The sequence below is a fragment of the Mixophyes fleayi genome, chromosome 6, assembly GCF_038048845.1.
Source record: "Mixophyes fleayi isolate aMixFle1 chromosome 6, aMixFle1.hap1, whole genome shotgun sequence".
Taxonomy (NCBI): Eukaryota; Metazoa; Chordata; class Amphibia; order Anura; family Limnodynastidae; genus Mixophyes; species Mixophyes fleayi.
The window spans coordinates 217715936-217732211 of record NC_134407.1 but is presented as its reverse complement, the minus strand read 5'-3'; the positions used below and the strand labels follow the sequence as shown (position 1 = coordinate 217732211).

General features: G+C 41.0%; 2 protein-coding genes across 3 annotated transcripts in view; one reads left to right on the top strand and one right to left on the bottom strand.

The window, feature by feature from the left end:
* Positions 1-16276, bottom strand: part of LOC142095489 (uncharacterized) — a 120896-nt gene that overhangs the window by 48623 nt on the left and 55997 nt on the right. Inside the window, exon 20 of the mRNA XM_075178434.1 lies at positions 2558-3044. Coding sequence (XP_075034535.1) covers positions 2558-3044 — 487 coding nt within the window. The remainder of the gene's footprint in view (positions 1-2557; positions 3045-16276) is intronic.
* LOC142159805 (uncharacterized) lies at positions 3053-10194 on the top strand. Of its 2 annotated transcripts, none has more exons than XM_075214551.1 (5): positions 3053-3145; positions 3579-3841; positions 6176-6364; positions 6489-6567; positions 7692-10194. In XM_075214551.1, exons 2-5 carry the CDS (start codon positions 3632-3634, stop codon positions 9434-9436), a joined length of 2223 nt encoding a protein of 740 aa, XP_075070652.1. In that variant the 5' UTR covers positions 3053-3145; positions 3579-3631; the 3' UTR covers positions 9437-10194. The 2 variants fall into 2 exon arrangements, with proteins under 2 accessions (XP_075070652.1, XP_075070653.1); XM_075214552.1 differs by having other exon boundaries at positions 3073-3170.

Here is a 16276-nt window from a genome sequence, read left to right as displayed (position 1 = left end):
ACCCCATGATGACAACCCCCCACCCAGCCCTCCTACCATCACCACACACCTCACACCCCATGAATTCTCCCATCTCCATGTTGATCACCCACTATGAAGTTTCCCCTCTCATGTAATCAGGGAGACCATTCAACCTTCTTTCCCTATAGGGAACACTCACCTTGCCACCCCCACTCACCCCACTGAGACCACCCAGATTTACACCTTGCACTCTACACGGAACCTCCCACACTCACATGGGAACCTTATACCCTCCTTCCCACCCCACATGATCACACACCTTGTCTCCTCCTCCACACCCCATAAGAGGATCATCCACACTGCCTCCTTCTATAAGAACAATATTAATTATTTCCCCTCTTATAATTGGTAACCACCCACTACCCTAAATAATCAAATACACCTGTGTGATGAAAAGGGTTCATAGGATTTTGACTCATCCAAGCCCCCCTGTTTTGTAGACAGTAGATATATAATGATCAGTGTTATATGTCCAGCAAAGAACTGGTTTTAACTAGTCTCAGGGGGATAAGAAGGGTTGGGTTCATAGTATAAGAGAGACAACATCCAAATAGACAAGAACAATCAGAAGGCTGTGTCCAGTAAATTATCCTGAATTCACTGAGTGCTATCAAGCAACGGGCTCCTCAGATCAAGACAGTTCTCTGCAATCATATAGTATTTCGCAGCTAAGTGCCTATTGATTTTATACTAATCTTTTATAATAAACATTTGTATTATCCTTTTGACAATTATTCAGTGTTCTCCCCAGCACCTATTTCCTGGGTGCTCCACCCGGCTGTTTTTACTTGCCACCTGGCTCTTGGAGCCCACAATAGTCCTATTCTAGTAAAACTCTAATAGTTCTAATAGGACAAACAATGTGGGCACTACAGTCATCGGTGTGTGTTAGACCACTGACCAACAGTCTGACCAGTCCTGGCAGGTGTGGGCAATAAGCGCCAACATTTTTCAATATTATTACAAAGTATTACTACTACCCCCACCCGGCTACTTCTTACTACCACCCGACTGTCAAAATTGTCTGGGGAGAAGACTGATTATTGTTGTCTGACAATCATTGTAATCTCACACAAGAACATAAGAGTTAATGTCCATCCTGTGACACCCTGATGTTTGCTATGGGAGACAATATCTTACAATGTTCTCTCATTTTCCTTACCTGTAACACTTTGAAGGTCATCAATGTCTGCTGCTTGTACAGAGCTTGGACTCTTTGCCTCTGTCACCTATACAGGACTGGGAAGAAATGACACTAGGTGCAGTATGGCCCAGCATTTAGTGTTTACCAACATTCCATGCACTATGATGTCACTGGTTACCGGGCAACCAAGACAAACATTGACCACAAAACTCTACTGTCTCTTGCAGGATTCCGAATGTGATGTCATTGCTGACCTTGCTTTACCCTCAATGGCTGCTCCTGTTGGCAGGAATGGTTTGTTTTTTTTCTTACTCAATAAAGTTTTATTAATACAATAGTATAAAAAGGAGAAAAGAAAACATGAATAAAGAAAACATACTAGTAACATTTACACACGTCGCAAATTTAGGGATAAACAGTAATACAAGGAAAAATAAAGAGACACTGATTTATGTAATAGAATAAGGAAGTGGTGAGGCTCGGTGCTCAGTATATTAATCAATCATTGCCGCTATCAGATCAGGGGGGGGAGATTGATGTGGAGATAATTTTAGACAAAGGTTTGGGGACTGGGTTTTTCCAGAACTGAGCTAGCACCGATCCTGTGAAGGTTAAGATATGACCCATTACGTCTCTGTTACGTGATTGAAGTTGCGGCGTGTAGTGATGTAAGAGCACCAGGTCAGGTAAAAAAAAAAAAAGTTGAAGTCTTGTGTTTGTGTCACAGAAGATGAATTCAAAAACCTCTATCTGTAGGGTTTGCGGCAGAAATGTTTTTTTACACTAAATTCACACACAAAAATTAATTTGTATCTTTGAAATATAAAATAAACATTTGTCTAGTTAAATTTGAGTTGCCAGCAGAAAATATATATATTTTTTTATTGTTATACCTTCATCCCCCCCACTAACATTACAGTAGTGGAGACTTCTGTGCGCACGGCAAGATTGCTATAGAATCTCTCTTCCCTCAGACAGTTGAGAGGATAAATGAAGAAATAACTAATAAAGAGAGCAATTCTTGGACAGATTTGAATATATATATATATATATATATATATATATGTATATATATATATATATATATATATATATTATTCATCTATGTTGCTTATTTATAAATTTCCCCATTGAATGCCTCCTTTATTAGGTATTTATCCTTTCTTCTGTCTGAGAGGAGGGAGATTCGGCAGTAATCTTGCAGGGTGCACAGGATCTCTGTTACTGGAACTTTAGGGAGAAGAATAGAATGTATATAAAATTGTATTTAGAAAAATCCTCTCCATTTTTAACTCAAATTCGAGAAGCCAAATGTTTATTTTATATATTTTAAGATCCTCCACTTCATAATTAATGTATCTTACATATATATATATATATATTATCTCATACTATAGCTATGTAGTACTTACCCTCTGTCAGTCTCTGCCTCTTCTCACCTGGAAGATGTTGCACACCCGACTTCTGGTCTATGCGTTCCACCTGATCTCTGGTCTGTGCGTTCCACCCGACTTCTGGTCTGTGCGTTCCATCCGACTTCTGGGCTGTGCGTTCCATCCGACTTCTGGTCTGTGCGTTCCACCCGACTTCTGGTCTGTGCGTTCCATCCGACTTCTGTTCTGTGCGTTCCACCCGACTTCTGGTCTGTGCGTTCCATCCGACTTCTGGTCTGTGCGTTCCATCCGACTTCTGGTCTGTGCGTTCCATCCGACTTCTGGTCTGTGCGTTCCATCCGACTTCTGGGCTGTGCGTTCCATCCGACTTCTGGGCTGTGCGTTCCATCCGACTTCTGGGCTGTGCGTTCCATCCGACTTCTGGTCTGTGCGTTCCATCCGACTTCTGGGCTGTGCGTTTCACCTGATCTCTGCCCTCTGCGTTTCTGAGACAGGAAGTGTTTTCCGTTTGATAAGCAACTCACCAGCCAGGTGTCCGTTCAGCAGCAGGAACTGAGAGATGATATATTGTTGTGCTTCCAAGCAGGTGATTTTTTGTTATTTGTATACAGGTGGAGCAGACTCTTATTGTTATTATTTTACATTTGGACTGTTATTGTTTGCTACTGGATTATGTGTGTTATATACCGGATTGCATTATATATATATATATATATATATATATATATATATATATATATATATATATATATATATAATATGCTACGCCTCACCTTTATATTTATATATATATATATATATACACACACACCACACAACACACAAATTTGGTGAAATATTTACAAATGACTCTTGTGTACGACTGTACGTGACTATTCCTACTGACTGGATGTTCCTAATTTCTTCTGATTATTTTGTTTGCTTTATTTAGTTTTTTTGTGTGCCAGTTACCATTTAGATCGACCTTTGTGATTCCAAAGTGACTCTATTTTCTATCCATTCATTTTATTTGCACTCAGTGTTAAATGAATAGGAATATACTAATTAATTTGAGCAACAAAGTGCAACTGTGATGCCACCTAAAAAGCAAATGTCTGCCGTGGAAGTAACACGACAGCAAGAAGCAGCAAAAAGACGAAGGGCGGAGCGGGATAAAGTTCGACGACAAACTATGAGTGACGACCAAAGGGAGCGCGAACGTGAACGTCATCGCCATGCAAATATGACTCCTCAGCAAATTGCCCGTCACAGAGAAAACAATCGAAGAGCGAACAGGACAAAGGTAATATCACATCAACGCCTACAAAGTCCAATGTGATCTTACTCTTATTTGATGGGCTTTTAACTAGTTGTTATTATAATGCAGCTGAAGCAGCCCTGTTGGGGATTATTATTATTATTATTATTATTATTATAAATGTGGAGCAGACTCTGGTGACATGTTATTATAATACAGGTGGAGCAGTCTCTGGTGACCTGTTATTATATTACAGGTGGAGCAGACTCTGGTGACATGTTATTACAGCAGCTCCTGCAAACTATAAGATACATAATAGAGTTCAAATATATTTCTTGTAAACAAATGATGACAGGTGGGAGGAGCTGGGGATATTTGTGTGTGAAGAACACAAACAGTTCATGTAACAAAGGGCTGAGCTCACTGAGCTTAGACTGTCTGTCAGGGCTTCTTGTTTTACACAATAGAGACTCACAGAGAATGTCAGTGTCTGGGCGTCTCCAAATCTTCCATCTCCGGGGTCTATTTATGAACAGGGGAAAAGCCCTTTCTCTGGTGAAAGCAGCTCCCTATGCAGCACAGGGTAGACCCCGCCACAGGGAACTGTCACCTGTTTTCTCCGGCAGCCTATTGGACAAGGACAACAGCGGAACATTACATGTACCGCCCCTGTCCTCCTCCCCATATTGTGTGAGGATCTCACCAACTGTGCAGCAGCCCTGCCATTGTGTGGGGCCCGGGGAGCAACACCCCCACTTCTCATTTTTAGAAGCTTTAATAAATCTACCCCCAGTATTATAATTATACAATGGAAGCTCTGTGTGTAACCACTCAGTAGAATCTTGGTGTAGTGTTTGGTGTAGACATCTGCAGGACATAATAGTGTGTCATAAGGTAGTGAGCTGACAGTGTGACAGGCTCCACCTCTCCATCACATTGTCAGCTCCAGCAAGATGATTGGCTGGTGGTGTGTAGGGAACCAAGAACCGGAGGTTTATCTTATTAATGTATTTTCCTCTGTGCATTACATTAGTGTCAGGTATAGTGAGGACCCCATGTTCCTTCACCAAGAATCACTGTATTATATGAGGAGCACAGCATTTATTAATTAGATCATCCACAGTCCCACTTATCCTATCCATCAGTACTGAGTTATCCTTCCTGTTACATTTTATGTGACTAAAAAATCTGTTCTTGTAGGAGGCATTAATATTTCCCTCACATAGAATTTGGCAGCAGAAAAGAGACACCAAGTTTTTTTTCTTATGCAAAACATCTACATTTGGCTTGTTGTATATGAAAACGAAAAAAATACCTGCTCTTAAAGCATTGATGGCTAACCTGTGACACTCCAGGTGTTGTGAAACTACAAGCCCCAGCATGCTTTACCAGCTATCAGCTAGTTATCTACTGGCAAAGCATGCTGGGGCTTGTAGTTTCACAACACCTGGAGTGTCACAGGTTAGCCATCACTGTCTTAAAGCAACAATCCCATGAGGCAGTTAATGAGGTGGTGCTTTTTTTTTTTTTTTTTTTTTTTTTTTTGTAATATGACAGCAGCAGGCTGTAAGAAGATTGTTGGTATTTACCTTTATTTGTTACTTCAGGCTGCTATTAATGATTTTATAATTCTGCAGTGTCGTGGAGTAACATAGCAACCACAGTCACATGATGTAGTTAGCTGAGAGGTTTTCAAACGCCCCTATGAGCTCTGTCTGCACTGTGTATTGTAAGGTCGACCCACCCCCAATCTGCTCTCACATGTCATGCTGAGAGATGTGAGCCTGTGTGACTGATTGGCAGCCATATTATGTAACCGCCTGAGTGATTTTCAATGGAGATAATGATCTGTATAAGGACAGCAAAACAAAATCATATGCATGCTTAAAACTTGCTATTTATAAAAAAAAAAAATAAGCCTATGTGGAAATGCTGATTTAAATGTAGCATTTTAATTTACTGGGGACACACTCATGTTTACGGTGATTAAGCTGTGAGAAGTATACAAAGTTACAGAAGAAGTGACTATTAGGTAACAATCCTGTAGAGATCCTACACATTAAGAGTACACAAGGTCCGTAATCAAAGGACTGATCTGTTATTAAATCTCACCCTGGAGATCATCTACCTGCTGACTGGAGAAATGAGGAATTCTGGGAATGTCACAATGACATTACTTATGTCTATTAATAATATTGTATCCTAACTGGAGAGGAATTATGGGAATGCAGTGAAATCCCTCATCTCTAGTGATAAACAGAGACCTGACTGGAGAGGAGAACGTAGTAGTCACTTCCCTAATATTCTATTCATTACCAGAGGCGCTAATATAGAAAGTCCAATGTGTACACAGCAATAATAATCTCTTTCAATACACAGCATTACACAGCCCTGGAGAAGACATCCAGTGACTCTGAGACTCTCAGACCCTGCATCCGTGTCAGGAGGATTGAGCAGGACCCAGACCCCATCACGGTGCCTCCACCTCAGTCTCTGATGATTCATGAGAGAAAGAATGACCACAAGATTCTAGAACTCGCCAACACGATCATTCTGGTGACTGGAGAGGTGACTGCTGGGAATGGGACATTATACAGTAACACCAGGGGATGTGTCTGGGTGATGACTGTATCATTGTGTGTGTCAGGTTCCTATAAGGTGTGAGGATGTCACTGTCTATTTCTTCATGCAGGAATGGGAATCTTTAGAGGGACACAAGGATCTGTACAAGGATGTGATGATGGAGAATCACCGGCCGCTCACATCACTGGGTAAGAGGAGGCTTAATCACACTCCTGTCTATGTATATAGAAGAAGCTATTACTATGTGTATAATAAATTGTTACATGTTTACAGTGGTTTTTTTTTACATTGTAAATGCACATTAAATATATACAACAGGGGCCTGATTCATTAAGAAACTTAAATTAAGAAGTTTCTTATTTAAGTCTCCTGGACAAAACCATGTTACAATGCAAGGGGTGAAAATTAGTTTTCTGTTTTGCACAAAAGTTAAATACTGAGTGTTTTTTCATGTAGCACACAAATACTTGATAGCTTATTTGTACACTGAATTTTAAAGTTGATATTTGTGTGCTACATGAAAAAACAGTCAGTATTTAACTTATGTGCAAAACAGAAAACTAATTTTCACCCCTTGCATTGTAACATGGTTTTGTCCAGGAGACTTAAATAAGAAACTTCTTAATTTAATTTCCTTAATGAATCAGGCCCCAGCTGTCTATCTATCCATCCATCCTTTTGACATGCTGTGCCTTTAATGTCTGTACCATTACACCACCCAAATCAGGGTTTACCTTAAGTATTAAGGGTCCTTCCAAACTCATTTCTGGCAGTTCTGATTCCCCCAGCTACCCCACACCTTATCTATTGTATAGTAGCAGTGCCGTCGCTTAGTATTTTATCATCACGGCTATTTGTAGTCTTGTCGGAGACGAGAGGTAACTTCAGCCTGTTTAGAGAAGCATTTCCCTGGTATCCTCTATAACTCCATGATACCACCTCTGTCAGCGGTGATGATGACACAGGAAGCGGATGTGTTGCTCTTATTCTGCAGAAGAACATCAGGTTTCTGTGTAGGAGTAGGGCGGTCATGGTGGAGGGGATCTTGCTAAAGCGTTGATGGAGAGTGTAGAAGATGGAGAGTGTAGAAGATGGAGAGTGTAGAAGGACCCTGAATGCTGGTGTGGTGGCACCATGACTGGCAATCAAATTTTGAGCTTTTTAAAACCCTTTGTTGGGATTTTTCAGACATTTGTTGTCAAAACTAATATCCCAAAATAATGGTACATATGGATAGACAGTAGGATTGAGACCTATGCTAGGATAAAATGATATTTTATAAACCTAACCACCATACATTTTCCCCCAACAGAATTTCATAAAGATCCATCTGCTCTTATTAAGGAGGAATTTGTCTCATGTGAAGAAGAACATCTCCAACACACAGATATTTATACACCCACAGATCATACACCATATACATCTACTCATATTAAGGAGGAATCGGTCTCGCGTGAAGGAGGAAACTCCCCAGATCACACACAATATACATCTACTGATATTAAGGAGGAATCTGCCGAATGTGAGAGAGGAAACCTCTCAGACACTGACATTTATACACCCTCAGATTATAAACAATATACGTCTACTCATATTAAGGAGGAAACGGTCTCGCGTGAAGGAGGAAACTCCCCAGATGATACACAATATATATCTACTCATATTAAAGAGGAATCTGCCGAATGTGAGAGAGGAAACCTCACAGACACTGATATCTATACACCCACAGATCATCCACCGTATACATCTACTCATATTAAGGAGGAATCTATCTCACATGATGGAAGAAACCTCACAGACACTGACATTTATACACCCACAGATCATCCACCGTATACATCTACTCATATTAAGGAGGAATCTATCTCACATGATGGAAGAAACCTCACAGACACCGACATTTCTACACCCACAGATCATACACTGTATACATCTACTCATATTAAGGAGGAATCAGTCTCGCATGAAGGAGGAAACTCCCCAGATCATACACAATATACATCTACTCATATTAAAGAGGAATCTGCTGAATGTGATGGAGGAAACCTCACAGACAGCGACATTTCTACACCCACAGATCATACACTGTATACATCTACTCATATTAAGGAGGAATCGGTCTTGTGTGAAGGAGGAGACCTCACAGAAAGCGACATTTATACACACACAGATCATACACAATATACATCTACTCATATTAAGGAAGAATCGGTCTTGCGTGAAGGAGGAAACTCCACAGACAGCGACATTTTTACACCCACAGATCATACACCATATACATCTACTCATATTAAGGAGGAATCAGTCTTATGTGAAGGAGGAAACTCCACAGATCATACACAATATACATCTACTCATATTAAGGAGGAATTGGTCTCATATAATGAAGGAAATGTCCCACACCCTGATACTAATATACCTAAAGATCATAAACAATATACATCTACATATATTAAGGAGGAATCAGTCTTATGTGAAGAAGGAAATATCCCACACGCTGATCATACACAATATACATCACGTCATAATGAAGAGGAATCAGGATCTTCTGCCAATGGTGAAACATGTTTTAATAACCGGTTCAGCTATGAAGACAAGCAAGGAAAAGAAAAAAACAATTACATTGAAAACAAATTATGGCCCTGCTCTGACTGTGATAAAAGATTTGGGTGTTATTCAGAACTTGTTGTACATCAAAGATGTCATGCAGAAGATAAACCATATTCTTGCACTGAGTGTGGGAAATATTTTGTGAGTAACAAAAATCTTGTTAGACATCAGAGAACTCACAATGGAGAGAAACCATATTCATGCCCTAAATGTGGGAAATGTTTTACTGTAAAATCGAGCATTATTAGACATCAGATGATTCATGCACGAGAGAGACCATATTCATGCTCTGAGTGTGGGAAGCGGTTTAGAGCTAAGTCAGATCTTGTTGTTCATGAGAGAAGTCATACAGAAGAAAAAAAGTATTCATGCTCAGAATGTGGGAAATGTTTTAAAAGTCGTTCAGAACTTGTTAGCCATGTTGTTAACAGTCTGGACTTTACATAAACCACTCACACCTGCCAAACGTCTCAGATATCATTGCTTTGTTTAGTACTATTCGCTTTAACTGAAGATGTAACAACTTGACATCTAGCGTATCACAATTTTAGTGTACTGTTCTCTTCAAGTGCTACTATGTTGCATCTGGTAACGATAACTTTGCAAATCAGTGTTGCTGTTTTGCACCGGTAATTGGCAACTTAGGGTACTCATTTAGGAGCACCACGTTACAGGGCCAATCCAGTAATAGTCCCAATAAATGCCAACAACTGTTGGGCCCAGTGTGTGAGCTGGGTTCAGACAGGCCCCTGATATGGAGTCTTTGCAAGACAAGAGGACAGTGATCACAGACATTCCTTTTCACATTGTGAAAGTCATTCATTTATTAAACCCAAATTCCAATACAAAACAAACCAAACAACTTGGCTTCTCCTGTAAAGGACTAGTCCGCACCAGTGCCATAGTCTTGGCTGGTTACCACTAATGCGGTGGCTCAAAGAGCGTTGCCCTCCTGTTAAAGGGCACGTTTTCTTTTCTTATAGCACTATAATAGTGAGGCAAATATGTTAATGACCATTTAATAACTTATTTATATCTAAACTCACAAAAGTAGTTTCCAGTTTAACCCACAAAATACAATTCCTTTTCTGCTCCAAATTCACAGGCGCAATATTTGTATCATAAGCGTATACTTATTATCAAGAAAAACTGCACGCAATATCTAACTTCATTTAAGATATTTTATATGCTCATCAACATACCCTCATTATAACAGTCTTACACATAATATAAAACAGTATAGTAAGCATAAATAATACAATACCTTACTATGTTTCTTTTACTCTATCAGTATAGATGGAAATAACATATTATTTGACTGTTTTATAACTTAAAGTACTGTTTGTGTGTGAGAATTAATTATAACTCATTCATACAACTACGACTATCCTGTGTTACATACTACATATCACAACATAATTTGAGTGCATCCTCTGGACAGCGCTGCAGAATTAGTGGCGCTATATAAATAAATGATGATGATGATGAATTTGAGAGCACATGGTTTATCTGCATAACGTCATTGACTATATGCTCCAACAATACCTGTGGTACTCTATTACACCACATTTGCTGCATCATTTCTCCACAAACTCCTATATAGTTCTATACCATAAATATATATAAATAGATACAAACAGTGGTCAAAGCGGACTGATATACAGTCATAGGACATATTATTATCATTTATTTGTTAGGCGCCACAAGGTATCTGCAGCGCCGCACACAGTACTAACAGTAGACTATACAGGGTGAAACCATACAAAACAATGAACAAAAAGTACCAATACTTCAGAAACTCCGGCCAGTCATATGCAGTAAAGACGGAGCGGGAGAACAAGTATGGAGACAGGAGGGGAGGGGGCCCTGCTCATACGAGCTTACATCCTAAGGGAGGGTAAACAGACCGGGCACAAGAGGAGCAAGTTGAGGCAAGAGGAGAGAAGGGAGGACGAGCAAAAGGGAGGAGATGGGGGTTAAGTAGATGGTTGGTAGGCTTTGAGGAAGAGGTGAGTTTTGAGTGCACGTTTGAAGGAGCACAGAGTAGGAGAGAGACGGATGGAACGAGGGAGGTTGTTAAGGAGAAGGGGGCTGCACAGGAAAAGTCTTGGATTCTGGAGTGGGAAGAGGTGATAAGAGTGGAGGAGAGGCGGCGGTCGTTGGCCGAGCGCAGGGAGCGGGCAGGAGTGTGAATGGAGAGTAGGTTAGAGATATAAGGGGCAGTAGCGTTGGAGAGAGCCTTGTAAGTGGTGGTGAGGAGTTTGAAAAGGATTCTGTAGGGGAAGGGGAGCCAGTGTAAGGCAAGGCAGAGAGGGGAGGCAGAGGAGGAGCGGCGTGAGAGGAAGATGAGTCTTGCAGCCGCATTGAGTATAGAGCGGAGGGGGGAGATACCGCTACTTCTCCTACTGCCTTCATTGTAAAATTATTAAATGGCATTTAGTTATATTTTCTGGGTCTAAATATGATGGTATACAACGGTATATTATACCAACACTTCTTAGTCTAGCTCAGCACTTGATGGTTAAATGTTACAATCAGGTTAGTTCACCTGATATTCAGGCAAAGTCACAGACACCTTTTGTATCCTTAAACTACCGGTTATATACACATCAATATAACCACAGTGGTGGGGATAAAGGGGGTGGCACTCGGGCTATGACAGGGGATAAAACCTATCCCCTGGGTGTTCTACCCCATTGGTTCCCTGTGGAGAGCATGTCACTAACTCTGATCCCTGGTACCAGTGGAACAATTACAAACTGTTGGCTGAACATGATCAGCATAATGTAATTATACAGGTATACACTGGTCATTTAACCCATATGTATATATTTCCTCGGGCTTGGTATAATTTCTTTGTTTAAGACTGGCCTCCACATTGTTTTACTCCTAGAGAATGAGATGGCTGCATCCATATCTCCATGAGTCCACTTTACAAACAACCCACCTGGTAACATTTAACCCATATAGATCACATAATAACCCAGTGGTCAACATAATAACGTAGAACATTATAATGGCATAAATAAAGCATAATATCAATAATAACATACATTGCAACATAACAATTGGCACATTTTAACCGAGAACTCATGGCCATATAAATAGGGCTGCAACTTTCTGAGTGCCCACACTATGACTAAGCACTCTTTCTCAATGGTTGAGTAGGCAATTTCCCTAGCCACCAGTTTCTGGGACAAATATTCTAGTGGGTGCTCCTGACCTGACAAGACTGCTCCTAATCCACAGCTTAATGCGTTTGCACAATGAATGGTCCTTGGAAGTCAGGTGCAGCTAACATGGGACTCACACTCATCTGTCCACACTATCTGTTGCATGAATTTCTGGTCAGGTTTGGCAAGTTTGGCAAAGGTACCATAGTGAGGTATGAACTTGCAGTAGTACCCCGCAGTGCCGACGGAAGCTTGAACCTCTTTATGTTTGGAGGGTCAAGGCCATGACAATATGTCATCTACCTTGTCTGCCTCTGGGTGTGATTTGCCTCTGGTTACCCTGTGCCCCAAGTACTGTATCTCTGCCATTCCCATTTGGTATTTGTTAAATCTTATGGTCAATCTGGCGTCTTTGATGCGACTAAGCAACTGAGCGATATGTACTAAATGATCCTCCAAATTTTCGCCGCATAAAGCGATGACATTCAAATGCCTTTGCTAATTTCTGGCACGCATCCAACAGGTTACCCACCACCCACTGGAAGGTGGCTTGGGCATTCTTCATTCCAAAGGGCATTACTTCGAATTCAAACTGCCCAAACAACGTGATGAATTCAGATTGCTCCTGCGCCTCTTTGTTAAGGGGAATTTGCCACTATCCCTTGCTAAGATCCACAGTTGTCACCTAGTGAGCAGCTCCCAGTTTGTCCAAGAGCTCATCTATTCTTGGCATGGGGTGTACTTCAGTCGATGATAGCTCATTAAGTTGTCTGTAGTATGCAAAAAAGCAGGTGGTATCATACTTTTTGGGCACTAAAGCTACACCGGCGGGTCCAGATACTGCGGGATGGGACAATAACGCCCATGGCTGACATATCATTTAGCTCCATATCGCAGTGAGCACCTCTGAGGGCACCCAATACATGGATTGCTGTAGTTGCCATGCATCTCTGGTATCGACATGGTGACAGAATAAATGAGTGTGACCTGGCTTTGTAGTAAATTGGGGTTGCTGCATCTCCAACACCACTAATCTGTGTCAATCGTCGCTCCTGCAACTGCGTCCCTAACTGTACAACCTCTACCCCTACGTCATTCTGGACCATTGCTGTCAAGACAGGGATATTATCAGTTTCGTGATCGTCCATAGGAGGACAGCATATGGCCAAGGCCCCTACCTCTTGGGTGTCATAGGCCTTTAACCTATTGACATGGTAGATTCTAGTACGATTACTTGCTGCATCTAAAGCCACAACATTATCAACCTCCCCTTCTCTTTGCATTACTTTGAATGGACCAGTTCACATGTCTAGCAATCTATTCTTCTGAGAGGATACCAACACCATAACCTGTTGCCCTATTGTTAATTCTCGGGTTCTCACATGCCTGTCACACCACTGTTGCTGGTGAGCCTGCAATACCTCCAAGGTGGTTCTGGTCAGGTTCATCAGCCACTTGAGTCTATCCAGCAACTTGGCTAAATACTCAAGTAGCGGCTCTTGAGGCTTCTGAAATGTGTTTCCCAGCTTTCCTGGAGTAAATCTAGGGTTCTCTGTACCCTGTGACTATATAGCAACTCAAATGGGGAAAAAATGATAGAACCCTGTGGGACCTTGCGAACAATAATTTCTGCACAGCTTTCTCTCAGCTCCCCCCACACCTCTGAGTGGACATGTGCTCTTAATACTTTCTTGAAATACCGTTGAACCTCTTACATAGCCCGTTTGTCTGGGGGTTGTACGGGGTCGTACGCATGGATCTGACTTCAAAGTTCTCCCACATGGTTGGCACTAACTCTCCTTGGTAGCTGAAAACCTCCTGTGGGAACTCCAATCAGCTCAAGGGCCATTGCTAAGGTTAGGTGAAAATGAGGTACTACCATCTCAGGGGATGGCGTCCCTCAAGTGACCGAAACCTGAGGCGACTATGTCGCAGTAACTTGCTTTTATTGACCAGGATCCTAAAATCATCTGCATATAATTTAGAAACATGATCTTGGACTTTCTATTGGTTTAATACTGTTAAAAAAGCTTGAGTATGTGCAGTAGGCACAAAGCCACCGCCCTAACTAGAGTAGAGACTTCTAGAAAGGCCTTGATTATATAAGCATTGCGAAATCACTTGGTCACATAAATCAATACAGGCTTTTTATTGGTAAAATAGAGATACGAAGAATACATTCCCGAGTTTGTGCAGTGAAGCACTGAGACAACGGCATGGAAAGATATGCTGGCATTGTCTCGATTCTGCCGTGTTTAAGAAAAGAATTTAAAGTAATACACACATAAAAGTATATGAACATCAAAATGGAGTTCAAGCGCCCATTGTGACGAGATAGTGACGGGAGCTGCAGTGTGTTTATCTAGCAAAATGAAAACATGAGGTATTAGTTCATATTTTTGATCAAAACATTTAAGCCTGCATTCCAGCGTCAAGAGTAACTCATTATATGGTTTCTTTGGGTGGTATACTCCAATCAAAGTCTTTGAAGATGGGACTTATCTTAATGTGACCATTCTCAAATATTTTTCTATGAAAAAGGAAGAAGTGATCTATCATTTCTGGTCTTCTTCGAAAGTTGTATCTAAGCACAGAGCAACATTTAAGTACTTGTCCCCTGTTGTTAGGTAGGTGACGTCTGTGGGCTGTAAAGGAAAGAGATGCAACCCAGCTATTTGTCTTATCTTTGATTAATCCTTGGTCCTTCAGTTCCAAGAACAAAATGTCCTCAATAGATATCGCTATTCGCTACCAGATTGTCCCCCTGTGTTCTTTGGAAGACTCTGTACCAAAGATGATCTTCGGCATGTCATAGGCATGATCATCACTAGAAGAACCTATGACATCATGGTTGGAAAAGAAAAGGGGCCAATTATCTAAAGTACAAGCATGCTGTTAACAGAGGTTGCCTTGCGTTTACTTTCTAGACACGTCCTCTATTATGGGGACCATTAATCTGACCTCTGACTTTATCAACTCCTAACATACCCTGCCAATGAGTAAAATTATCTGAGCCTGATGATCAAGTTCTAGTATTATATATGTCATATGTTTCAAGTGCACATGGTGAATTGCTGCATCTGGTTCCATCCGATGTTAGTTGGTAATGGAATGTCAGGATTCCCCAATATAATGACCAATGAGAGAGCAGAAGTGGAAAAAAAAAGTGTTTTTTATTAACACAGGTTACACAGGTTTCAGGATTCAGTAAATGGTAAAGCGTTAAGTGCAAGTCAATAGGGTATGGCAGTAATAGCAGTAATAATTTAGTAAGCCATAGATGCTGGGAATGGACAATAATATAGTTCAGAGTCAGTGCTGAGGGGCCGGATGACAAGTCTGTTTCTGAGGCTGGAGAAGCAGGTTAAATCATGGTTGTCAGGATACCTGGATAACTCAAGAGGCACAAGGCACCGGATGAGTCACCAATGTCAGGACTCAGGAGACACGAGGTACCGAAGGATTCATGGGTGGCAAGACTCAGGTTACACAGGAGACACGAGGTTCAGGTAGGCAGACAGCCAGGAGACCGGATCAGACATGGTGGGGTAACTACTGCAAAGACAGGAGAGGATATCTGCTACAGACAATAGAAGTTGGATTGCTAGGGGAGCAATACACTGCAGACATAGTAACACAGAAGAGTAAAACGAGCCAGGGATCAAAGTCAGATGGTTCAACACGATACCACGATAAAAGCAGGTGCGGAGTCACAACAAATAGGAAAAACATATAGGCAAAACTATGGCCATTTCTAATCTTAGCTTGCTGGCATACAAAGTCCACAAAAAATAGAGAAGAGAGAAATAGAACTTCTGTTTGAATATGGAGCAATGCCAAATCATGCAAGTCCTGCAAGTGCCCTTTAGATTTGTCTACTTGAAGTTCCATTAATAGGTCACTACATTTCTGATAACAAAGCCTTCCTATTTGAAGCTGAAAGGCATTGGGTATTATCATTGACTAACAACTTCATACTCTATACGGACACTTCTGCGTACCACTGTGGAATGCATAGAGACATTTTTTAGTCCAAGACTACCATTTCAGTGTATTAATATTTTCCTCAAGTGATCAGTCAACTAGTTGTTGGGTAAGACATTTATGCTTTATC

What these genes read in the sequence shown, in the direction of transcription:
- LOC142159805 (XM_075214551.1), top strand. Translation starts at nt 3,632, where the DNA reads ATGCCACCTAAAAAGCAAATGTCTGCCGTGGAAGTAACACGACAGCAA. An exon ending in GAAGAGCGAACAGGACAAAG is followed by an intron (nt 3,842 to 6,175) that starts GTAATATCACAT and finishes TTCAATACACAG; the next exon opens with CATTACACAGCCCTGGAGAA. An exon ending in CCGGCCGCTCACATCACTGG is followed by an intron (nt 6,568 to 7,691) that starts GTAAGAGGAGGC and finishes TTCCCCCAACAG; the next exon opens with AATTTCATAAAGATCCATCT.